The 25857-nt window shown below is 50.7% G+C and overlaps 1 protein-coding gene across 2 annotated transcripts; it reads right to left on the minus strand.

Annotated features, from left to right (window-relative positions):
- Window positions 1-2361: 2361 nt before the first annotated feature.
- On the minus strand, window positions 2362-11669 carry SERPINH1 (serpin family H member 1). Of its 2 annotated transcripts, XM_036258839.1 has the most exons (6): window positions 11593-11669; window positions 10507-10550; window positions 7375-8039; window positions 6093-6191; window positions 5763-5995; window positions 2362-2727 (listed from the first exon to the last, which is right to left on the minus strand). In XM_036258839.1, exons 3-6 carry the CDS (start codon window positions 7994-7996, stop codon window positions 2425-2427), a joined length of 1257 nt encoding a protein of 418 aa, XP_036114732.1. In that variant the 5' UTR covers window positions 7997-8039; window positions 10507-10550; window positions 11593-11669; the 3' UTR covers window positions 2362-2424. The 2 variants fall into 2 exon arrangements, with proteins under 2 accessions (XP_036114732.1, XP_036114731.1); XM_036258838.1 differs by lacking the exon at window positions 10507-10550.
- Window positions 11670-25857: the final 14188 nt, after the last annotated feature.

Consider the following 25857-nt stretch of genomic DNA (forward strand, 5'->3'; position numbering starts at 1 on the left):
TATATATATATCAAGTAACTGACATGGTGTATGACATATAGCAAAACACAAAGGTAGTACCAGCTATTATTAAAATCATTATTCTGGTCGAGATATGCAGGTGGAGTCACTACTCATCCTTCAAGATTCCTCCTGGGAACCTCCCTTCTTCTCCCCCGGCAGTCATGTCTTCCACCTCCGGACTCCCACAGCCCCCATGACCTTCTAGCACAGTCTTTTCATTCATTCAGCAAGTGTTTAGTGCCTTCTGTGTATGCTCAGTCTAGGTGAGGACATACAGTGATGAAGACATGGGCCCTATTCTCATAGTAGTGGGGTAGTGAAGGTGTAAATAGGTGGATAATTTCATAGCACTGAGTCATTAAAATGAGAAAACAGTAGAGAAACTAAGGTGGGGAAGGAGCTGTTTATATTGGGTGGTCAGAGAAGGTATCATTGAGCAGATGACATTCAAGTTGAGTTCTAGATGACAAAAAAAAAGCAGCACTACAAATTTAGAAGACCACTTGCCAGGCATAACAGCTTGTACAAAGGCCCTGAGGCAGGGGAATACATGTGGCATGCCTGGAAACAGATGGATCCAGGATCCTGGAACACGGTGAGTACTGAGCACACTTGTCATTGTTTCTCTTTTTTTTATCCTCACTCGAGGACATTTTTCCTTTTTTTTTTTTATTCAGACAGAGCGGAAGGGAGAGAGAGGGAGAGAGAGAAACATTGATGTGAAAGGGACACATCGAGTGGCTGCCACCTGCACAACCCAACCAGGGCCAGGGACAAACTGCAACAGAAGTACATGCCCTTAGAGGGAACCGAACCTGGGTCTCTCTGGACCGCAGGCCGACCACTGAACCAAACCGGCCAGGGTTGTCATTGTTTCTAAGTCTCTACCTCTAGGTGAAGCCCCTTAAGAGCAAAGATCTAATTTATTGGGTCCACAGCACAGGACAGATCTGGAGCTCTGAACAGTTACGTTAAAATTCCATTGTAGTAGTAATGGAAGTCAGCTGGCCTTTCTGCCATCCCATTCAGATCTTAAAAGACTCCATCTGGGGCAGGGGCTCCCTCTCTGGACCACAACCCCCAGGGCAGAGTTGATGAGAGAGGGAAAGCAGAGAGGTGCCCACAAGGAGTGACCTGTCCAAGGACCCATAGCCAGCAAGCAGCAGAGGAGGTGCTCAAATCCAGTTTCCTCTGCTCCTTTGCCTCCTCTGCCATGGGTCTTCTGTGTGTCCCACTTACCCTCTCCCTCCCTCCCTGAACTGTGATGTCAGGAGCCCTGAGGACCATGAGAAGGAACCACGTGAGGACTGTGTCAGGTCCCTCTTCTGCTACAAATGCAAACACAGAGCAAGGATCCCCCAAGCTCCTTCCTTTCAAAGTCCTGCCCAGTTAGGCAGCTTGAGCTTGTACCCACTGGCCCTGGATGTGGGGGAGGTCAGCCTGAAGTGAAAGGTTAGGGGGCCACAGTCTGGGGCCCTGTACAACAACTGGGCCCCCTGGGCTCGAGCTGCAGTGCCTTCACTCCGACCCTGCAGCCGCAACCTCTCCAGGGCAGCCAGAGTTGAGACAATCTCCTGCGTCAACACGTAGCAGGCCTGCCGCACAGCACCATCTGCGGTTAGCGGCCAGCCTTTCACAGCCGGATACAGTCTGTTAGTAGCAGACCTGGCTTAACAGAAGCTCTTGTCTCCGAGGAAGAATGACATGGGCATCTTTGATCCAATCATCTTCATGCGCCAACAAAATTTCATTGGAAAAATTTTATTGAAAAAAAATTGTACAAATAAGTTCTTGGTTTGATAGCAACAAAGGCTCATTTTCTCCCTTCCCTCCCCATCTTTGAAAATCTATTAAAGGAAAAAATAAAGTTCACCCCATAATACCTGACCAGAGTCTGCCCAGGAGCCCCCCACGATCTATTCCTGATCCCCTCACTGGGGCCAGGGCTACTGTGGCAGAGCCTATCCCAGGGGCTGCAGCACCTGTTTTATCTTGGGGAGTTGGGAGGAGACAGGATAGGGGTGGGAAGGAGCTGAGGAGGTGGTGGTGTCAGGAAAGGAGGGTCCCCATTCCATGAGAGCTCAGCTGAACTCCTAGTGGATTCTGTCTCACAGATGAGAAAGCATTTGGCTATAAATACAAACACTGACTGAGGACTCTGAGGGCGGGGCATGACAACTGCTCAGGTCCTGTAGGATGCCGGGCTGGGCTCAGCATCATGGTATCTGGGAACCCATGTCCCAGCAGAGTGAATTCTGGCTGGGAAGGTCTGCTGGGACACACAAGAAGCCTGCCATTCCCCCACCCACCCCCCTCATGGAATATCCAAGGTCAGTACCTCAGCTCTCCCCACCCCCACAGCACCCATGTGTCTCAGGAGCCTGCAGTCGCCTCCTGCCATCCCATGCCCATCCCAGGGCCCTACAACTCATCTCGCATCTTGTCGCCTTTGGGCCGGACCAGGCGCCCAATGAACAGCAGGGAGCCGGTCTGGGAGTCTCGAACCAGGAAGATGAAGGGGTGGTCGGCGTAGAAGAGCTTGGGGCTGCGCAGCTCCTCGCGCCCATAGATGTCCTGGTCAAAGGGGTTGCCTTCCGTGTCCCACTCGAAGGCGGTGGCGTGGAACACACTGGCCAGGTACAGGTCTTTCTTGCCCGACATGCGTGACAGATCTGCCTTGTTCTTGTCAATGGCCTCAGTCAGACCCAGGCCAGCCAGGTGTTTCTATGGGAACAGGTGGGGACAGGTGAGGGCACCATGTACAAGGTCTCCCGACTTTCACCCTCCACACACCCCGCCCACCCTCTGCTACCCTGTCTGTTCCTCAGAGCAGAGGTTACCACTCTCTGGCCACCTTCTGTGTGCCAGACATGACACGGGCACTTTGGTTCTCATGACAACCCTGTAAAAGCTTGTAATCTCCACTTCACAGACGAGAAAACTGAGACTCGAGGGGAAAGGCGGAATGTATCCCTGGCCCTGCCAAGCAATCCTGACTAGTGCTTCTCCAAGTGCGGGTGGGCACAGCCAGCATCAGCACCACCCGGGAGCTCATGTGAAATGCACATTCCCTGACCCCCACCAGGGCCACGGAATCAGAGTCGCTGCAGGTGGACCCAGAACCTTCACGTAATTCTCAGCACACTCAAGTTTGGGAAAGATTGATTTAAGGACAGCCATGACCACATCACACTGGGGTTTAAGACCCTTCCAGAGTGAAATGATGTCTGGGATTTGCTGCAAAATAATATGATGAAGGCCCTGTGCGATTTGGTTCAGGAATTACAGCATCGGCTTGCGGACCAAAGAGTTGCGGGTTCGATTCTGGTCAAGGGCATGAACTTTAGTTGCAGTTCGGTCCCCAGTCCTGGTTGGGTCGTGCGGAAGGCAGCCACTCGATGTGTCCCTTTCACATCAATGTTTTTCTCTCTCTTCCTTTCTCTTTCTCACGCTCTATCTGAACAAAAAATGGAAAAATGTCCTTGGGTGAGGACTAAAAACAAACAAACAAACAAACAAAATAATGTGATAAGGGAGGAATGGGTATGTATAGCTGAATCCTTATCATGAGTGGATGATGGTTGAGGCTAGGTGATAGATACATGAGCATCCATTACACTAATCAATTTTTAAAATATTTTTATACATTTTCTGCCCTGTCTGGTTTGGCTCAGCAATTTGAGCATCAGCCTGCAGACCAAAGAGTCCCGGATTTGATTCTGGCCAAGGGCATGTACCTCAGTTGCGGTTCATCCCCGGCACTGGTCAGGGTTGTGCTGAGGGCAACCAGTCCATGTGTCTCTCTCACGTTGATGTTTCTCTCTCTCTCTCTCTCTCTCTCTCTCTCTCTCTCTCCCCCTCCCTCCCACTCTGTCTGAAGATAAATGTAAAAATATCCTTGGGTGAGGATTATATATATATATATATATATATATATATATATATATATATGTATTTTTATAGATTTTCTTAGTAAAAAGTTAAAACATGCACCCATGAACACAAATACACACATACACACACATGCCCTGCCCGTGGCTCTGCACAGCCCTTTGAGGCCAAGTATAAGCTCTTTCACATGTGAACTGTGCTGATACCACAGCTTCACCCCTTAAGCACACCCCTCCCTGTTCTCCATTTGACATCCTCACCAAACCACCAGCATCCTTGAAGGCAACTCGGCCACCCTCTCTCCCTGTAGGGCCTTTTAGATACCACATCATCCTCATCCCACAAGACTGGAGCCATGACTTCTGGGGCCTCAGTCCCCCCGCCCTCCCTCTGTCTGTCTCCTTCCTGGCTCAGATCTTCCCTAGCACAGGGTCCTCCCTGGTTCTCAGTGCAGAAGAGGCAGCAGGACTGTGGGCTGAGTGAACAGCAGCCTCCAGGGCCCAGGCTTCTGCAGGCAGCCTACCTCCCAGCATGGACAAACTGGCCCCGAGACAGGCACTCTAGGCCCAGCTATTCCAGTCCCGATGACTTTGCACACGTCACCCACTTTGACTTTCCCAATCGATCTATCCATGGACTAGTGGGCAGTATGCACACCCAGAGGTCTAAGAAGACACAGGAGAAAGAAGGGGAGAAAGGTGTCAGATAGCCTCTGCAGGAGGGGCTGGGGAAGAGCAGGGACAGGACAGGAGGGAGACCGTTACAGCTCCTCACCGGGAACCTCAATGCTGTCTACGGTACAGACCATCTAAGCTCCACTAGTCTCTGCTTTGGAGCCTAAGCCCCACTTCAACTCAAGCTTTCTCTCTCCATGCTCTCTTAGCAGCAGGTCTGAATCAATTCTGTGGGTAAGAGGCCTGCCAAGCTCCCCCCACGGCAGGGCCCAATACTGCCAAGATGCCATGAGATGCAAGTTTTCCCTTTGCAGTAGGTACGAACATCCTATTGACAAAAAGGCCACACTAAGCTTTCACCTTCAGGACTAATTGCAGTTCCACCACTTACTGTCCTGGGTGACCTTGGCAAGTCACTGCTTCTCTCAAGCCACTGGTCACGAGGGGGACATCATGTTGAACCAGTAGGTTAAGTTTCCAGCCATCCCAAGTGACCCATAGCTGAAAACCAGTAGTCTTATTACTGCATCGGGGACAATGCTCCAGCTTGAACAGTCTACAACTGGGGACACTTCAGACTCTCAGAGGCAGCACAGGATTAAGGGATGGCATGGTGCCAGATGTCTGAGTTATTGGTTGTATCACTTGGGATAAGTTTTTTTTAAAAGACAGAGTAGAAGAGAGGGAGGGGGATAGGGGGAGAGAGAGAAGGGGCGGGGAACATCAATGTGAGAGAGACACGCACGCACCCCAACCAGGGCCAGGGATGAACCTGCAACCCAGGTATGTGCCCTTGACTGGGAATCGAACCAGCAACCCTTCAGTCTGCATGCTGATGCTCTAACTGCCGAGCCAAACTGGCCAGGGCTGGATAAGTTATTTAACCTTTCTGAGCCTCAGTTACCTCATTTATAAAATAAGATTGATAGTCCTACCTAATAAAGTTGTTTTGAGGATTAAGAGTTTAATACATACAAAGTGCTTAAAAAGTGCCTGGTGTACAGTGTCCAAGGTGTTATCATCATCTTCCCAAAGGCAGGGAAGATGCCTCCTACACCAGCTACGCCCTTAGCAGGGCCCAATACTGCCTGGATACCCAGAGGGGCTCAGGACAGACCTGCTGAGCTGGTGAATGGGTGCCCCAAGTACCCCCTCCTATAAGCCTGGGGGTCCCTGTGTTGGGCCACTCCTTACCTGCAGGTCATGGGTCACTTCCACCACACCCTTAGGCAGGGAGATGGCAACAGCCCTTTTCTGCATCTTCCCCATCCAGACCTTCAGCTGCTCCTTGGTCAGCATCTTTTCAAGGCGCTCAAGGGGCTCCACATGGTGGGGCATAAGGATGATGAGGCTGGAGAGCTTGTGGGCCAGGGGCATCTCCACAATCTGCAGCTTCTCCTTCTCATCATCATAGTAGTTGTAGAGGCCTGGGAAAGTGGAAAGGGCACTGAGCACGCTGTGGGGTAGTGTGGCCCCAAGTACCCTTGACGTCCTGCTTGGCCCACTGCTCTGCAAAGCACCTACCTGTCCGGTGCATCATCGTGACACCCACAGTATAGGAACGGGTCACCATGAAGCCTCGGTTGTCCACCATCTTGTGGTGGAATCTCTCATCCCAGTGTGCTGTAGTAGGAAGAGGGATACAAGGTCAGAAATAGATGCCCCTCCCTGGAGACACAGCCCTCCCCAGCCACGTACCCTGGGTATGTCCCTACCACAGGCCTCTGTTCCAGTCTTCGGACCCCAGCTGCAGCCTACCTCCCCCTCCCTGCCCCCAAGAACCCAGCCCACAGAGCACGTTTCCTGCTTTAGGGAGCAGGGGTCCTGGCCCCAGGACGCTCTGCCTGGAGACAAGGCTCTCTACAGTCAGGGCCGGCGGTTTCCACATGGCAGGGAATTCCTTCGGAAGGACACTCAGCTCAGCCACTGCCATATCCACCCTCTGCCCTGTGCCTGTCAGGCACTTGGACAACATGTGCTGAGCTGCACTTCTCACCCTGCCTAATAAATGAGGGGTCCGTGCCCTGGGCAGGAAATGCCCCAAGTGTACCCTTAAGTCTTGTCTGCAAGTCCCATCTCTGTGGCCAGAAACATGACCCAAAAAACCATGCATGTGTGACAGTGACCTGAGCCCTGCCCTACTTGACAACCTGACCTGTGTTCAAATCTAGGCTCAGCTGCTGACTGGTTATGAGACCTTTCGCATCTCCTACCTTGGTCCCCTTATTTGTAAAAAAAGGGGTTACCTCATCCTCACAGCACACCACAACAGGAACAGTGGTATCCACAGTGGTACTCAAATATATGCATTAACCCAAATCAAATCTTCAATTCAACCTGGACCTAAGTCCTAGCTGAGCCTCAGTTTCCTCACTGAGCCCACCTCTTAGCTGAACCTCAGTTTCCTCACCTGTGAAATGGAGGTAACACCGCCTGTCCCTAGGGTTGTTGTGAGGATTAGGCATGATCACAGGTATGGGGCCTTTCTCCAGCTCACTACTGAGACAGAAGTGATTACTGAATTATATTGATTCCAAGACAAGCAATAGCACTTCGTTATGATGAAACAGGGGAAGCACACCCTCCGGAGTCCCTCTGCTGGGCTTGAATCTCTGTCCCATCCTTTAGACACCGCTACACCTCTCTGAACCTAACGTCTCCTATATGAGAGGGTTTCATAACAGTGCCTGTCCTCACGGCACTTAGGAAGATTCAGGGACAAGCAGGCAGGGACTGGGCACAGGAACCGGCCACTTTGCCGGGAGCAGTGGGGACTGGAAGCCCCGCCCCGCCCCTGTGGACTCACGCTTGAAGAACATGGCATTGACCAGCAGGGCGCCATCCGTGCGCTCCACCTCCTTGGTGACTTCGGGCAGCTTGCCGTCAGTGGTCTGCGCGGCCCACTCATTGATGGACTGCAGGGCGCTGCGCTTGTCGCGGAAGTTGATCTTGGAGTGCTCACAGTTGTAGTGCTGCTTGCTGCTGCGCACGAAGTCCTCCGCGAAGCTCACTGAGCTGGGCCCATACAGGCGGCTGCCCAGCTTCCAGGTCACGTTGCGCGCGGTGCTGTTGCTGAGCGAGCGCAGCAGCTCCCCCAGGCCTGTGTGCACCTCCTCATCTCGCAGCTGCTCGGCGCTCAGCACCGCCTTCGCCTGCGACGCAGTGGTTGCCTTGCCACCCAGGGACACAAGCCCCAGTGAGGAGGCCACCACCACGGGCGACAGCAGGATGTTCTCCACCGCCTGGTCCTTGGCCATGGCCTGGTAGAGGCTGAAGGCCAAGCCAGCGCTGCGCTCAGCCAGTGTGGCTGCCTTGGGGCTCAGCTTCTCAGCAGTGCCAGGGGCTGCTGCGGCCGCGGGTTTCTTCACCTCGGCAGCCAGGGCCATGGCCAGGAGGCAGAAGGTGCTGGTGAGCAGGAGGGAGCGCATGGCTGGGAGGTGGGTTGTGTGCACCACGGAGTACCTGTGAAGGCTACAGAGAGAGTGCAGCTCTGAAGACCCAGGCAGCCCTCCCCAAGAACCATCCCCTGGCTTCTGGCTGCCACCAAGTTCCCTGAGATGGGACCGAGAAAGCAAAGCGTTCTGAGGAGCCCAGACCGAACCCGGAGTTGCCCAGATGGACAGATCGCCTCAGTCTGCCCATCTCTCAGGGACCTGCTTTGTCCTCTCATCCAAAGCAGGGCTCCAGGGAAGTCACCACATCCAACCTAGTGATTTCTTGCACTGGACTTACAACACTTAGACTGACATGTTTACTAGGTATTATTTCTGTCCCTAACTAGCCTGTGACCTCCAGGAGAATAGGACACTTAGCCAGTCTGGCTTCCCTCTATATCCCCAGTGTCCAGCACACAATAGGCCTCAGCAGTTGCTGAGGGAACAGAAACCAGGGCCACTTTGCCAGCCCTGGGGCCCTCAGTTTGTAGAAAGGTTAGTTCTCATCTCATACAAACCTGGGGCCCTTTTCCAGTGGAAAAAAGTGGGAGAGAGACTGAGGGTCTGCACAAAGCCTGGGTACCTGGGCAAAGGAAGCCATGTGGGACAGAGCTGTAGGCCTGTTCCTTCCCCCCGCCTTTTATTCTGTCCCGGATGTTAATGAATCATTGGTTGGTTCACTCATTAAATGAGAAAGCCCAGATGATCCACTCTGCTGCCCCACGGGTGACTTTCAGAGTGTGTATGTGTGTGCACACACATGTGTGTGTCCGCCCCTCTCTGAGTCTCAGTCTCCATTTTCCAAGTTGTAGGGTCTCTAACTCCATGCCCAAGACCCCTGGCTTGGCAGGGACTTGCCTGCCCATCTGTCCACAGCCCCCAGAATGATGGGAAATCCCCAGGACAAAAGCCGGGTTGGGTGAGGGAATAGGTTTCCTGACAGGAAGGATACTGGGGGAGGGGGTAAGTTACAGCTCAGTAAAGCAACAGCATCCCCTCCCCTTCACCACAGGCCGGCCAGACACAGTCAGCCTCTCAGGAAGCTGGGGATAGCCACTGCCACACAGATCATCTGCTTTGTGGCTTCAGGGACGCCCTCAAGTCCCCTCTGGAAACCACTGTGGCCCCTAGGACAAGCCTCACTCCTCTCTCTGGGGTCTCCAGTCTGAACAGTCTCTCCGCATAGAACATTTCCACACTCCTCCTTCAGGTCATTTCTGCCTCTATTTCATGCAGCAGTACAGAAGAGGAGATGGCAGGACAAAGGGAAGGGTTGGGAGGAACCCTGGTGGAAGCTGGGATCCCACTGCTCTGGCAGATGCCATCTTGAGGTCCTCCTCAAGGAAGACTGAAAATTCAGAGTCCTGGTGGAAGGCCCCCAGGACGCGGGCCTGCCTGCCTGCAGGAGCACGAGGCTTGTGGGAAGGCTCTAATGCCGCAGCCATCCTGTGAACCCAGGCAGCCCACCCCCAACCCTGGGCCTCCTCAAAGGTGCTGGGCAAAGGAGAAGCGAAGGGTACACGGGGAGAGAGGGGAAGGCCACTGAGATCCACAACTGCCTGGGAGGAGGTACAAGAGAGAGCTATACCTTAGAGCATAGATTTTGGATGTAAGAGAGGGACTGACCCTAAAGCACAGCTTGGGGAGGAGACATCTCAGGACCTGGCCACCTTCCTCCCAGCCCTAGCTCCTTCCCTATGCCAGGCCCGGAGCTTCAAAGGCAGTGACTCTATAATTATTGTACAAACAAGGACGCTCAGAGTAGAATGAGGCACTACCAATTATGCCAGGACAACAGACACATGGCCCTTTTCAAAGGCCACCTCTGGTCCACAGAGCTGATGACAGAGCTCAGACTCCTACAGAGGCCACCAGCATCCCCTTGAGATAGTCAAAGCCCAGCACACAGCCCTGCCACATGGCGGACACCATCTTGACAGCCCCCACCCCCAGCCAATGGAACCTCAAAGAGCTGGGAGGGGCCTTTCAAGAAAGCTCCAAATGACTAGTTTGAGATTCCTCAGGCAGCCGCAGAGCTGCGCTCCTGCTCCTGCTGCTCCAGTGACGTGGCAGGCTGGAAACTGAATTATCTCCAACTGCCAGAGGGGGGCTTCCAACCTAGGAAGCAGGGGCCTGGGTTCAGGCCCCACGGAGCCACGGAGCCTCCTTGCCTTAGCTTCCAGTGCACACATGTGCCTCTGCAGAGATGCGTGGCATTGGAGAAGGGCTGCCCTGGAAACCCAGGAGCGGGAATGGAGGGAGGCAAGTCACTGCAAGCAAGCCAACCTCCCAGAGCCCAGCCCATGTTGCCACAGAGGAATCCCAGCCCTCGGGCCAAACTTAGATGATTTACAGGCTCACAAAGAAAAATACACCATCAGCTGCCCACAGCAAGCCAGAAAGAGTTGAGACTGTATTCTGCATTTTTGTAAGAAAGAGGGGAAGGAAGCAGCTGCCAGGTCCACCAGAGAGGGTCTCAAACACTTGAGGGGGGTCTAAAGTACCTTGAAACTGCCTCTGGGGGAGGTCAATGCCTGCCTTTTTCATTCTGAAAGAAAACAGAGGAGTGAGGAGGATGGGGTAGGGCAGAGCTGGGGTGGTGGAGAGGAAGGCCCAGCCCCCAAAAGGGACCCCATCTAGTCTACACTGCCTTGCCTATACCAGGAAGGCCTAACCAATCCCAGACCTATGGGGACCTTGGGGATCATCCACCTCACTGTACCAGGGGAGAAAATGAAGAGGTCAGGCCTCCTAGCACAGAGCCCCCTCTGAGAGCTGGATGTGGTGTCCTGTTACACAGCCAGTAAAAAAAATTCTGCTGGGCATCCTTGTGACCAGAGACAAAAGGAGGAGATGGGAGGCCTCAGGAAGGGGGGATGGGCAGATGAACCATCTGAGGATAGGAGGGTGTGGTCCCAGCCAGAGACTTCCAGGGAACCAAAGCCCCCTAATTTTCCCTGGCCTCCATCCGGGCCCCGCAGCCCAGAGGGACCAGCCGGAAACCAGGGAAGAGGAGGGGCCAGGCCTTCTGGCCACGCTGTAAGCTCTTCGATTCTTCTTTCTCCACTCCAGCCACCTCAGGAATGTCCTAAGGTGGGGGCAGGGAACCCCGCCTGTGGAAGTTGCCTCAACCCGGCAGCTGGTCCAGGAACCAGGTGGCAGCGGACGGGATTACGGCGGGTGACTCAAAGCCTCCCGGCCAGCTCCCCTCCGCACCGGCCTGCAGAGCTGGCCCGGTCTCCCTGTCCCTGGGAGGCGCCCCAGGACCATCTCATTCCTTGTCCCTGCAGAGGGTCCAGTCTCAGCATCCTGGCCCCAGCCCCACTGTATCCTCTTTGTATCACACCCCTGCCCCAAACTTTTGGGGAACCCTGCACTTTCTCCGAATCCCATCCCGGCTCTGGTCTGCGCTCAGGCTTGCCCGCCATCGCCACCGCCACCTCGCCCGGTTCTCGATCTGAACCCTCTGGCTGCCCCGAACTGCCAGTGACTCCAGTTTGCGGGCTCTGGGCTGGCCTCCAGCTTCTCCCGGGGCGCCGGCCCTCTCGCCCCTGGAGCACCCCCAAGGCTCCGGCAGCCCCGCCGCTCACCTGGCCGCCGGGCTGGCGCCGGGACAGAGCTGTCGCACCGCAGCGGAGCGCGGACGGATTCCACTCTCCGCAGCTCCACCTATCCCCAGCTCTATATATGGTGTCCCCTCCTCCCGCCCGTCCCGAGAAACTTCTGGAAAGTTAGAAATGCTTCCGGAGGGCGCCCCGGCTCCGCCAAAAGACGACAAAGACCTCCCCCAAACCGCTCGCCGCCCGGGCTCCCCCCCCTCCCTCTGCGGGCACTCGCCCGGCCCCTGGGTCCTACTGCCCCCGCCACGGACGGGGCGCGGGGAGTCCCCGCGGCGGGGCGGTGCCTGGACCCGCCCGGTCTGCAGAGAGCAGGCGTCCGACTCGGCGGAGGCTCCGGATCCTCGGATCCTCGTGGTCCTGGAGTTGGGGGTGGGTGGGTGGAGTTCGGACTGCTGAGCTGGAGGGGACGCGGGGCCTCAGGGTCCAGCTCCCCGCAGAAAAGCCCTTCCTGTCCCCAGGCTCTCCAAACACCAGGCGGCTCACACCACATCGCACCTTCCTCCCTACTCCCCTTTCCCTGAAGGGGCTCTGCTCGGGGGAGATCCATTCCGCCCAGTTTTGGAGCAGAAACTATATTGGGTCCCCTACATGCCCTCTCCTCAGTCAGGACTCCTCCCCTTTGTCTCAAGGGATGTGGTCTGAGGTTGGGAGGCAGCATCCTTCTCCATCCGCACTTTATCCCGAACACCTTGGTAACCTCAGTTACCGCCCTGAAGGGGAAAGGGACCCGAAAGAGACCTAGTACCTGACCCTGACCCCGGAAAGTCTTAAAGTGATAGAGGCACAGATACAGGGAACATCAGGTGGTCTTGTGGGTCCTGGAAGGGTGCACAGGAAGGAAAACCCTGGCTGTCCACTAAGTAATGTGCTGTGTGACCCTAAGCAAGTTACTGTCCTTTGCTGGGCTTCAGATTATTTGGCTGTGAAAAGTAGTGTTAAATCATTTCTTGATATCTCTCTCTCTCTCTCTCTCTCTCTCTCTCTCTCTCTCTCTCTCCTTGGTCATTCCCACCCTGCCCTTCCCAACCCCACCCCACCACAGGCATCTGGGTCCCCTTCCACAGGCTCTAGGTCTCACTATCAACTACTCCCACCTCACCCTTCCACAATTAATACCCCTGGATATCTGAGCTAAGGTGGGATATTCTCTTTTGTTCTAGGTGCTGAAGACAGAGCTGAGGACAGGACAAAGTCCCTGCCCTTAAGGAAGTACATCCTGAATTGGGTATGTGAATGTTAGTAGGCAACTGAGGAAGACAGAAGATTATTTAGGGCACCCTTCCCCCTCCCCAATCTTCTTTAATAGTGAAATGATAGGTAACAGATGGGCACAGTATGGAGCAGAAGGGACATTTCACTTGCTCACTCACTCAGCCAACAAACTGTGCTGAACATCTTTCTTTCAGGTGTATCCTGGATCTTAGGGAGCTAACAAGTCCCAGCAATGGGGTGATGAATCATCTGGGTGCAGTGGTGGGGGAGGGCCCTTTCTGGCCACCCCAGCCTGGTGGCAGTGACTAACTTCTCAGTCTGGGTTAGGCTACAGCTGCTCGGAGTCTGATTGCAGGGACTGTGGGAAATCTGGGATCCCGAGAACTTCAGACTCTTTGATTCAGGGTCAAAGATTCAGAGATTACTTGAATCCTAAAGTAATAGGATATGACATCTACTCAAAGCCCCATGAAATCTTTGAACGTATCTAAGGAATCTTAGAATGTTAAATCTCAGAGTCAAAGAATCTTAAAATAAAAGTATTACGGACTCTGAGCTGCAAGGCATCTCAGAGGTTGTGTCCAACCCGAGGCAGAAGTCCTCTCTGTATTATCCCTAAATGGCCAGCACCAGGCACCTCCAAGGACAGAGCTCACTCCCTAGGAGGCAGGATTCTTTCTTAGGACAGGTCTGATCAATTATAACTCTTCCTGCCTTAACTGGTTTGGCTCAGCCGTTAGACTGTCGATCTACAGACCAAAGCGTCTCAGGTTCAATTCAGGTCAAGGGCATGTACCCGAGTTGCAGGTTTAATCCCCAGCCCCAGTCCCAGTCAGTTAAGGTTGTGCAATAGGCAACAAACCGGTGTGTCTCTCACATCCATGTTTCTCTCTCTCTTGCCCTCCTTCCTTTCCACTCTATCTAAAATTCAATGGAAAAATATCCTTGGGTGAGGATTAACAACAACAATAAGATTACAAATCTTCTAAGGTGTGGCCATCTCTTTAGGATGGCTGTCCTGCTTCTTATGTGCTTCCTTCCTGCCTCAGTGTGTATTGCTTTTAAGGTTAGATATTGCTTATAAGGTTAAGTCCTTGCTGTCCAGGTAAACCATCTGGGTCCCAGGCCAGACCTCACCCTTTACCCCACCACCCACCTCCAGTTTGGCCCTCAGATGCTAATTGACCAGTGAGCTAAGGGTCTATGGAAGCTGGTGGAGTGAAGGAGAGGTTTGCCTTGGTTTCCAGCAGGTCCGGTTGTCAAAATCCCACAGAGATTTCCTTTCTTCCACACTCTTCTCTCTCTTAGCTCCCCGAGGCCTCACCAACCTTTAGGGAAGGCTGAGTGTGATGACGATCAGTGACTGCCCTAAGTGGGGAGGGTAAACTGAGGCTCCTGCTGTTTAATAAACACAGAATCTTAGGAGGTCACAGTGGGAAGGACCAATGCCCTCCATTTACAGATGGGGAAACTGAGGCCTAGGGAGGGGGCTGGCAGCCTTCTGAAGGCTAAAGCTCAGACTGGGTCAGAATCCACCTCTGTGCCTCATTCTCTCTGTGTCATCACCCTGTATTGTCACTGGTGACTTTGGACGGGCAGGGCCTTCTCCTTCTCACTTTGAATCCCCAGTACCCAGCACAGGTCATGCCAGAAGAGGCATGGCAAATGTGGCCGGTGAAGCTACTCACTAGTGAAGGGAAGTGGCTGCCTGAGTCTGCTGGGCTCCCAAGTACAGCCTCCCTGAAAAAAAGAAAGGTAAGGCCCCTTTAAGTTTCCAAGACCAGCAAAAAAATGTCAAGAGCCTTTGCCACATTATTCTTAGCTCTGAGCCCAGCTCTGGCCCTGCTGACTGCTGCCCTGCCCCCATAATCCCAGGCTGCACTTTCTGGAAAAAGTACTCTTTTTGGAGTGGGGAGAGTGTGTGAAATGCAGAGAAACTCCAGCATTTCATGTCTGGATTCCTCCAGTGCCTTCAGCTCCGGGTTGGAGCTGTTCCTGCCCTCCCCCCACCTTCCACAAGGACTGAGCTGGAAATCTCTAGGTCCCAAGAGGTGTGGGCAGCAGGAAATGGAAAACTAAGTTCTACTGTATTCACACTGTACAGAGAGGGAAACTGAGGGGGCAGAAATTTGCCCAAGGTCACACAGCAAGTCAGAGGTGGAGCTGGGTCTGGGCCCAGTTCTGGATCCCTAGCGTCCCCCCTCTACCTCTCCACCCCATTTTCTAACTGACCAGCCAGGTAGGCAGGCCCGGTTCTGCCAGGTATTGCAGAAGCAGCTTTCTTTGGGGTCGACGGCTGAATTCATGTAGTCCTCGTCCTACAGAATCCTAGGACAGAAAGTAACATTATTTAAGTGCCCAGTACATTCATATTATCACATCGAACACTTTCAGGTTAAGTAAAAAATGTCCTCGTTTTAAGCATGAGAAAACTGAGGCTCAGGCAGCCTAAGTGTGTCCGAGGGCAAACTGCAACATTGCAGTCAGAACTGGGATCTGAACTAGGTCTGCTTGTCCATGGAGAGGTGGGGGTGGGGAGGAAAGGGAAGTGACATTTATGGGCCACCACAGGCAGTTCTTTGAGATGCTGGCCAGGAGCCAAGAATGTGTTCTCAGCCCAAAGCATGAGTCAGTGAAACACAATTTCTGCAATATTTGACTCTCTCTCAGAGTGTGGAGCCTTCCAACAGAAGGGGCTGTCCTGTAAACTGCCACGTTGGAGGGTGGAGGGTGGGAGGCCTGGGGGGGGCGGGGCATATGATCCCTCCCTGCCTCCTCCCAGAGCAGACAGCCCCACTCCCACCCCTCTGCAGTCCTTGTGCTGAGAGAAGTCACAGTGCTTTCACCCACATGCCTGAAACAACACCCAGGAGACACGCACCCCCTGACACATGACATTGCAGGCACACATGCCCACCCACCCACTGTGGCCCCTTCATGCACACACCACACACACACACACACATCTATGTAACTCTCTAGCAACACAAATGCACCACAGAGGGCACCAGTGCTGAATAGGTACATGTACCCTGGCACAGATGCATGGGATGGGAGAAAGGGCACAGCCCAGATGTTAGGCGTCTGAGATTCTACCCTCATCTCTTAACCCCTTGGGGAAGTTGCTTCCATTCTCTGGGCTTCAGTTTCCATTTGTAAAACGAGAGAGTGTAACTCCTCCTTGTCACTCCACTCCCTGCGAGGTACATCTCCCAGCCTTCATCTCAAAACCTGCAGGCATTTCTTTCTTTCTTTTTTTTAAATCCTTGTCTGAGGATATTTTTCCATTGATTTTCAGAGTGGAAGGAAGGGAGGGAGGTATGGAGGGAGAGAGAGAGACAAAGAGAGAAACATCTATGTGAAAAAGACACATCAATTGGTTGCTTCCCACAGGGCCCCAACCGGGGCCCCGGGATTGAACTGCAACCAAGGAATGTGCCCTTGACTGGAATTGAACCCGTGACTCTTTGATCCACAAGCTGAGGCTCTAACTGCTGAGCCAAACTGGCCAGGGCCCTGCAGGCATTTCTTGAGCATCTCTCGAGCATCTCTCATGTGGGATGCCAAAAACCCAGCAAGGGGACTTCCGGTCAAGATGGCGGCGTAGGTAAACGCGGTATCGCGTCCTCCCACAACCACATCAAAGTTACAACTAAACTACAGAACAACCATCATTCAAAACCGCCTGAAATCAAGCTGAATGGAAGTCCTACAACTACGGAATTTAAGCAGCAGCCCCGTCGAGACTGGTAGGAGGGGCGGAGGCGGACGGGCTGGTCCCACACCCACGTGTCGCAGATAAAAATCTGGAGGACACCTCGGCTGCGAAGGTCCTCCCTGAGGACTGAGGGGTCCCCGTCCCACACCAGGCGCCCCGCTCAGGGTTCCAGTGCCAGGAAGAGAAGTCCCCATAACTTCTGGCTGGAAAAACCAGCAGAACTGAGGCTCAGGGAGGCTGAGGCGGCTGGAGCCCCAGGCAGCTCCTTAAAGGGCCCACGCACGGACTTATCGGACTCTCTCCCTCTAAGCTCGGAGGGGAGGCAGCTCGAGGGGCGCCAGAGACATACAGGGAAGAACTGAGCTGTTTGGCATTGGCGCGAGGGCTGGAGAGGGGGCTTTCTCTGGGACAAACGTGCTGTCAGAGGCCTTTGTACCTTTGGTGCGCTCTTCCCTGAGGCGGCAGACAGGCCCCATATCTGGGACTCCAGCAACCTGGCTCACACTGGTAGCCCTGCCCTGGCAATTCCCTGAGGCCCCGCCCCACCCAACTTTCAGGCCCACCCAAGCTGTTGCCAGTTGCTTAACCATAGGATTGGCCTGTCTCGGATCCTGCTTCAGGTTTTCCTAAATTCTTTCAAACAAGCAGCATCTGGTCTCAGCTAGCCCCATACTTCTCATTAAGTGTTACATAGAAACAAACACAGGGAGGCAGCCAAAATGAGGAGACAAAGAAACAGGTCTCAAATGAAAGAACAGAACAAAACCCAGGAAAAGAACTAAGCAAAATGGAGTTAAGCAACCTAACAGATGCTGAGTTCAAAATACTGCTTATAGGGATGCTCAATAGACTTAGTGAGAACTTAGTGAGGGCCCGAAGAGCATAAAAGAGAACGAGTCAGAAATGAAGGAGGCACTAACTGAAATAAAGAATAATTTACACAGATTCAATAGTAGAGTAGGTAAAGCCAAGAAGCAAACCATCAATTTGGAATATAAGGAAGCAAAAAACACCCAATCAGAACAGCAAAAAGAAAAAAGAATCCAAAAGAATTAGGATAATTTTGTAAGGAGCCTCTGGGACAACTTCAAGCATGCCAACATTTGCATCTTGGGGGTGCCAGAAGGAGAAGAGAGAGAACAAGAAATCAAAAACCTATTTGAAACAATAATGGCAGAAAACTTCCCTAACTTGGTGAAGGAAACAGACATACAAGACCAGGAAGCACAGAGAGTCCCAAACACGATGAGCCCCAAAAGGCCCACACCAAGACACATCATCATCAAAATGCAAAACGTTCAAGACAAAGAGAGAATCTTAAAAGCAACAAGAGAAAAGCAATTAGTTACCTACAAGGGAGTTCCCATAAGACTGTCAGCTGATTTCTCAAAAGAAACTTTGCAGGCCAGAAGGGAGTGGCAAGAAATATTCAGAGTGATGAAAAGCAAGAACCTATAATGAAGATTACTCTATCCTGCAAAGCTGTCATTTATGGCCTTATAAAGAGTTTCCCAGACAAGAAAAAGTTAAAGGAGTTCATCACCACCAAACCATTATTATATGAAATGTTGTAGAGTCTTTTTGAAGAAAAACATAAAATATATGAACAAATAAAATGGCAATGAATACATATCTATTGGCAATGGAATCTACAAACAAAATGAACAGGCAGAACAGAAACATTCTCATAGATACAGAGAACATTTTGTTGGTTGCCCGATGGGAGGGGAAGGTGAAGGGATTAAGAAGAACAAATTGGTTGCTAGACTGACAAACCTCAAAGAGAAGGGGGTTGGGGGCTGGGAAGAAATAAACCAAAGAACTTATATGCATAACCAAGGGCCACAGACAACAGTGTGGGAAAAGGCGGGGGGGGGGGGTGGTTGAGAGTGGGGAGGGACCAATGGGGGGAAAATTAGGAACATCTGTAATATATTCAACAATAAAGATAATTTTTAAAAAATTAAAAAAAAAAACAACCAACAAGGCAAGGACATAGATCCCATTGGGAAATGGAATGAGCCAGGGAAGAACACAGGGACAGGGCTTCGGAGCCCAGCCCAGGGCTCCATCCATTGCACCCGCTCAAAACCCTTCTGTGGCCATCAGTGGCCCCTAGAGAAAATCCAAGCCCCTTTATTGCATCGGGCATGCCAGTTTGCAAGTCCTAGGTGCCCCTGAGAAAAGACTCTGCCTACTTAGGGCCAGAGCAAGGGATGACACTTTTTTTTTTTAATCCTCACCCGAGGACATTTTTTGTTCAGATAGAGTGGGAGGGAGAGAGAGGAAGAGAGAGAGAGAGAGAGAGAAACATCGAAGTGAAAGGGACACATCAAGTGGCTGCCACCCGCATGACCAACCAGGGCCAGGGACAAACTGCAACCGAGGTACGTGCCCTTAGCAGGAACCAAACCCGGGTCTCTCTGGACAGACAGCCGATGCTCTAACCATTGAGCAAAACCAGCCAGTCAGGGATGATACTCTTAAAGCTTAGCTACACCCTGGCCAGGTTTTCTCAGTGGTTAGAGCATCAGCTCGTGGACCCAAGGGTCATGGGTTCAATGCTCAGTCAAGGGCATGTACCTGGGTTGCAGGTTCAGCCCCAGTTGGGGTTGTGCAGGAGGCAACCAAATGATGTATCTCTCTCACATCGATGTTTCTCTCTCTCTCCCTCCTTCCCTTCCACTCTATCTAAAAATTTTTAAAAAGCTTGAGAAGCACATTTTATTTTAGGGTGGACTGGGAACTTCCTTCCTTCTCCCCGACCACCCTCCCAAGGCCTCCTCTGGCAGGCCGTGGAAACAGCTCCAGGTGCCTGCAAGCCCAGGCCTGGAGGGCTGGTAGGGTGGTAGTATGGTTGTTAAATACTGCTTTGCCCCTTCCCTTTACCTGTTGCCACCCCCTTGTCCAGTGACCAGTTCTTCTCTCCCCCAGGGGACACCAACAGCTGTGATAATAACTATGCTCCAATCAGCCACAGGGCCTCCATCCCTGTCTTAGCATCTCTAACACTCAGGAAAGGGACCCCTGAGCTCTGACCCACCCCCACACCAGCCCTAATCTGTTTCAGCCCAGAACAACCTCCCAGTGTGAGGGAGTTCAAGAAGCCCTGGGTTGGGGAATCATGAGCCATGAGATCTGTCCCAGCTTGGCCACATTTTAGCTTTGTGCTCATGATCTAATTCCACCCTCTGTGGAACAGGAATGATAATCTGGAGAATGACGAGACAGGTGAAAGGAGCTGGAGAGCACCTGAAGAACTCTCAGTGATGGCAGCATCTTCACTTCTCACTCTGCCCACCTCTTCCTCGCTCATCAAATCCTACTCAACCTCAAGAAGCCACTCTGACGGCTCCTGCTGTCCTCTAAGCAATCTGCTGTCAGTTCTCCTCACACCTGGCCTTGCACATACACAGTAGGACAGCAAAGAGTGTGACTAGAGTGGGGACAACCCTGAGGATAACAGCCTGGCAAAGGGAGAAGAACCCAGCCTGTGAGTCAGGAAGTCAGGTCATTGAGTGACCTTGAAAAGACCCTGCACTACTCTGTGCCTCAGTCTCCTCGTCTGCAACATGGAGATATGAGCAGCATCTGGAAGGACCCGAGGAATTTCATTTTAAACAGGAAGAAGGGTTCGTCCACACTGTGGGCAGGAGGAGGAATTGGGACGTCCTTTCTAGAAGGCCGTTTGTACTGGGAGTTTTAAAAATATGTTACTGGGCAGGCCAGACGAGATTGGCAGGAAATATTCAAAGTGTTGAAAAGCAAGAACCTACAACCAAGATTACTCCGTCCAGCAAAACTATCATTTAGAATCAAAGGACAGATAAAGAGCATTCCAGATAAGAAAAAGCTAAAGGAGTTTATCACCACCAAGCCAGTATTACAAAAGGGACTGTATCAAGAGGAAGAAAGCCCTGACTGGTTTGGCTGAGCAGTTAGAGCGTCGGCCTGTGGATTGATGAGTCCCAGGTTTCGTTCCGGTCAGGGGCACATACCTTGGTTGCGGTTTGTCCCCGGCCCTGGTCAGGTCGTGCAGGAGGCAACCAGTCGATGTGATTCTAACACATCGATGTTTCTCTCTCTCTCTCCCCCTCCTTCTCTGTCTGATAATAAATAGAAAAATATCCTCAGGTGAGGAATAAAAAATTTTAAAAATGAAGAAGAAGAAAGAAAAGATAAAAATATGAATAATAAAATAGCAATAATTATATATCTACTAACAGTTACTATAATTTTTTTTTATCTTCACCTGAAGATATTTTTACATTTATCTTCAGATAGAGCAAGAGGGAGAGAGTGAGGAAGAGAGAGAGAGACATCGATGTGAGAGAGACACATCAATTGGTTGCCTCCTGCATGACCCCAACTAGGACCAGGGACAAACCACAACCAAGGTACGTGCCCTTGGCCGGAATCAAACCAGCGACTCTTTGGTCTGAGGGCCAACAATCTAACTGCTGAGCCAAACCAGTCAGGGCAACAGTTACTTTAAATGTAAATGGATTAAACACTCCAATTAAAAGATATAGCGCAGCCCAGGCAGTGTGGCTCAATGGTCCTGGTTCAATTCCCGGTCAGGGCACATACCCAGGTTGTTGGCTTGTCCCCAGTAGGGGGTGTGCAGGAGGCAGCCAATTAATGTCTCTCACATCGATATTTCTCTCTCTTTCCCTTCCTCTCTCTCTAAAAAATCAATAAAAAAAAACATTATATTTTTAAAAAGTTATAGAATGGGTTCTGGTCAAGATGGTAGAGTAGGTGGATGCTGCACTCACCTCCTCCCATGACGACATGAAAATTATAACTAGCCCAGCCAGAATGGCTCAGTTGGTTGGACAGTTGTCCCACGCACCAAAAGCTTTCCAGTTCGATTCCTGGTCAGGGAACATACCTGGGCTGTGGGTTTGATCCCTGGTCAGGGCTCATCTCTCTCTCCTCTTCCTCTCTCCAAGCATGTCCTTGGGTGAAGTTTAGATAATAATAATAACTAAATTATAGAACAATCAACCTGGATGACCATCTCAAGACTAACTGAACGGAAGTCCAGTAACTAAGGATATAACTAAGAAGCCAGGTGGAGACCGGTAGGAAGGGCGGAGATGGGAAATAGGCTGGTCCTACGCCCACGCGTGGCAGTTGAGAATCCAGAGGGATAGCTCAGCTGCAGAGGTCTCCCCAGAGGAGTGAGTGGTCTCAGCTCCAAACTGGGCCCCCCAGCCCAGAAACTAGAGCCAGGAAGAGGAGCCTGCATAACATCTGACTGTGAAAATCAGTCGGGATTCCATCTGCCTGGGTGACATGGAAGATTGCTGCAAACACAGGCATCCTCTTACTTTAAAGGACCAGCGCACAAACTGGCACTGGCAGGCCCTTGCGTTGGGCTGTGGTGGAGGGGCAGTACTCAGGGGGGTGGTGCCAGGGACAGGGAGAAATGGAGTTTTGTGGCTTTGGGGTGAGGGCTGGAGGGACTGTGGCCATTGTCCCTGTATTGAGCCGTCCCACTCACCGGGCAGGTGCCATCTCTCCTGTGTTGAGTCCTCCCCCAACATGGCAAAATCTGATTCTGCATTGACCTGGTGAGACAGTGGGTACAGCCTGATGACTCCCTAAGATGACTCCCTAAGACAACTCACACACAGTCCGAGGCTCTCGCAGCATCAGCCAGCCTGGGCCCGGGTTGCAGTCTTTCTTTAAACACTCTTGAAGAATTCCATCAAGCTGTGGAGGGTGGGGCACCAGAGGTATACAGGGAGAAACTGAGTTGTGTGGCTTCAGGGTGAGGGCTAGAGGAACGGCAGCCATTGTCCCTGTGTTGAGCCCTCCCCCTACATGACCAAATCTGAACCTGCATTGGCCTGGTGAACCCCGCTAGCTCTACTCTATTGACTCCCTGAGATCCCGCCCCACTGCAAACCTGAGCAGGCTCCAGGAGGTTGGTGGCTGGCCTAGATGTACCCTGAGACTTTTGCTAAATGGCCTCAGGCCCAGCACTGGCACCAAATCCGAATCTGTAGTAACCTGATGAACACCACTTGCCCCATTCTGGTGACTCCCTGAGGCCCTGCCTCAGACAACAGGTGTTCTGCCCAAGGTTCTTTCAGTGGTTGAGCCTAATGGGTAGCTGACAGGTGGTGGTAGGTCTTGGGGTGCCTTGGGTCTTTTGCTGATGGCAGCCAGCCTTGCTCCATAGCATGGCCCCTCCCACATGCATCCAGGCCCAGCATAGGCAGCTACCAACCACAGATCACTTTGTAGACCCTAACAGGTAGCCCCATGCCAGTCACAGGCAGAGTCTGACACTGACCTGCACCGGACTTCTTCCTAAGAGGCCCCAGAACCATAAACCCCAGTGGCTGGCTTCAGACCACAACAGAGCAACACCTAATTAGCTCCACAAGTGGCACATTCAGAGAGGTCTTGGCAAGCACCTGACCTTGCTGCAGTAAATCCCAGACCCAGCACAGCAGCTCACATGCTGTGGGCGTGGCCAATCCTCACAGCTGAGGTCAATACACAGCACTCAGGAAGCAACTACAGCAGGAGGACACTCCTGGAGCACTCATCTCAGGTGGCCAGGGACACTGTGCCACTGGCCTCACAAGACACCCATGATTAAGGCCACCCTGTCAAGACAGGGAGACATAGAAGATCTGCCCAAAACACAGAAACAAACACAGAGAGGCAGCCAAATTGGGAAGACAAAGAAACATGTCCCAAATAAATAACAGGAGATTTACCCCCCGCCAAAAAAAACTAAATGAAATGAAGACAAGCAATCTACCAGATACAGAGTTCAAAACACTGGTTAGAAGGATGCTCAAGGAACTTGAGAGAAGAATAGATGAATTCAGTGAGAATGTCAGCAAAGAGATAGTAAGTATTAAAAAGAACATAGAAACCATAAGAAAGGTCAGAAATGAGGACTGCAATAACTGAAATGAAGAATATACTAGAAGGAATCAATAGCAGATTAGGTGAATAAGAGGATCAAATCAGCAATTTGGAAGATAAGGAATTAAAAACCCCCAATCAGAACAGCAAAAAGAAAAAAGAATTTTTAAAAATGAGGGTAGTGTGTCCGGCTGGTGTGGCTCAGTGGATTGAGCATTGTCCCATGGACTGAAAGATCCTGGTTAGATTCCTGGTCAGGGCACATGCCCAAGTTTTGGGCTCAATCCCCAGTAGCGGGTGTGCAGGAGGCAGCAGATTGATGTTTGTCTCTGACATCGATGTTTCTATCTTTCTCTCCCTTCTTCTCTCTCTGAAAAATCAATAAAAACATATTTTTTCAAAAATGAGGGTAGTGTAAGGAGACTCTGGGACAATTTCAAGTGTACCAATATTCGCATTAATGGGGTGCCAGAAGGAGAAGAGAGAGAGCAAGAAATTCAAAACCTATTTGGAAAAATAATGACAGGAAACTTTCCTAACTTGATAAAGGAAACAGACATACAAGTCCAGGAAGCACAGAGAATCCCAAACAAGATGAACCCAAAGAGGTATACACCAAGACACATCATCATTAAAATGTAAAAGGTTAAAGACAAAAAGAGAATCTTAAAAGCAGCAAGAGAACAGCAGTTAGTCACCTACAACACAGCTCCCTGAAGACTGTCAGGCAATTTCTCTAAAGAAATTTTGCAGGCCAGAAAGGAGTGGCAATAAATATTCAAAATGATGAAAAAAAAGGACCTACAATCAAGATTATTCTACCCAGCAAAGCTATCATTTAGAACTGAAGGTCAGATAAAGAGTTTCCCAGACAAGAAAAACCTAAAGGAGTTCCTCACCACCAAACCAGTATTATATGAAATGTTAAAGGGTCTTCATTAAGAAGAAGAAGAAGAAGAAAAAGAAGATTAAAATCATTATCAATAGAATGGCAATAAATACATATCTTTCAACAATTGAATCTAAAAACCAAAATAAACAAGCAGAACAGAAACAGATTCATAGATACAGAGAAGATTTTGAAAATTGCCATATGGGTAGGGGGTTTGGAGGATGGGTGAGAAAGATGAAGGGATTAAGAAGCACACATTGCCCTGGCCGGTTTGGCTCAGCGGTTGGAGCGTCGGCCTGCGGTACAGAGAGACCCGGGTTCGGTTCCCGCTAAGGGCACGTACCTCGGTTGCAGTTTGTCCCCGGCCCTGGTTGGTCGTGCGGGTGGCAGCCACTCGATGTGTCCCTTCACATCGATGTTTCTCTCTCTCTCTCTTCCTCTCTCTCCCTCCCGCTCTATCTGAACAAAAAACGGAAAAATGTCCTCGGGTGAGGATAAAAAAAAAACAAAAAAAACCCACACATTTATCATACAGAATAGTCATGGGGATGTAAAGTATAGCATAGGAAATGTAGTCCATAATATTTTAATAACTATGTATGGTGTGAGGTGGGTGTGAGATTTACGATCACTTAGTAAGCTATGTAATAGCTAATCACTGGGTGTACACCTGAAACTAATATAATAATGTATGTCAACTCTAACTGAAAAATAAAAATGATTTAAAATAAAAAAATATAATGAAAAGGCAATGGGGAAAATTAAACTACATGAAAAAATATAAAACTAATTTATTTTGGGAAATATTTCTCCATGTAATAGGAAAATGAAATAAAATACTCTACATGTTCATAATTCTAAAAAAATAAAATACCTAGGAATAAATTTAACCAAGGAGGTAAAAGACCTGTACCTAGAAAATTATAAGACATTGAAGAAAGAAATTGAAGAAGATATAAATAAATGAAAGACTATTCCATGCTCATGGAAGAATTAACATTGTTAAAATGTCCATACTATCCAAAGCAATCTATAGTTTCAATGCAATCCCTATCAAAATACCAAAGACATTTTTCACAGAACTAGAACAAATAATCCTAAAATTTACATGGAACCACAAAAGACCCCAAATAGCCACAGCAATCTTGAGAAAGAAGAAATAGAAGTATCACACTACCTCGTATCAAACTATACTTCAAGGCTATAGTAATCAAAACATCATGGTATTGGCATAAAAACAGTCACATAGATCAATGGAACAGAGCCCAGAAATAAACTCATGTCCATATAATCAATTAATATATGACAAAGGAGGCAAGAATATACAATGGGGTAAAGACAATCTATTCAATAAATAGTATTAGGAAAATTGGACGGATACATACAAAAATATCAAATCAGACAGCCTTCTTATACCATGTAAAAGAACAAACTCAAAATAGATTAAAGACTTGCCCTGGCCGATTTGGCTTAGCGGTTGGAGCATCGCATTGGCCTGTGGACCAGAGGGTCCTGGGTT

The sequence above is a fragment of the Molossus molossus genome, unplaced genomic scaffold (genome assembly GCF_014108415.1).
Source record: "Molossus molossus isolate mMolMol1 unplaced genomic scaffold, mMolMol1.p scaffold_m16_p_13, whole genome shotgun sequence".
Classification (NCBI taxonomy): domain Eukaryota; kingdom Metazoa; phylum Chordata; class Mammalia; order Chiroptera; family Molossidae; genus Molossus; species Molossus molossus.

Excerpts from the sequence above, each read along its gene's own strand:
- SERPINH1 (XM_036258838.1), bottom strand. The coding sequence starts at position 7,996 with ATGCGCTCCCTCCTGCTCACCAGCACCTTCTGCCTCCTGGCCATGGCC. Across the intron at positions 6,192-7,374 it reads CAATGCCATGTTCTTCAAGC|CACACTGGGATGAGAGATTC; the intron begins GTGAGTCCACAG and ends TTCCTACTACAG. Across the intron at positions 2,728-5,762 it reads AAGTGACCCATGACCTGCAG|AAACACCTGGCTGGCCTGGG; the intron begins GTAAGGAGTGGC and ends CTGTTCCCATAG.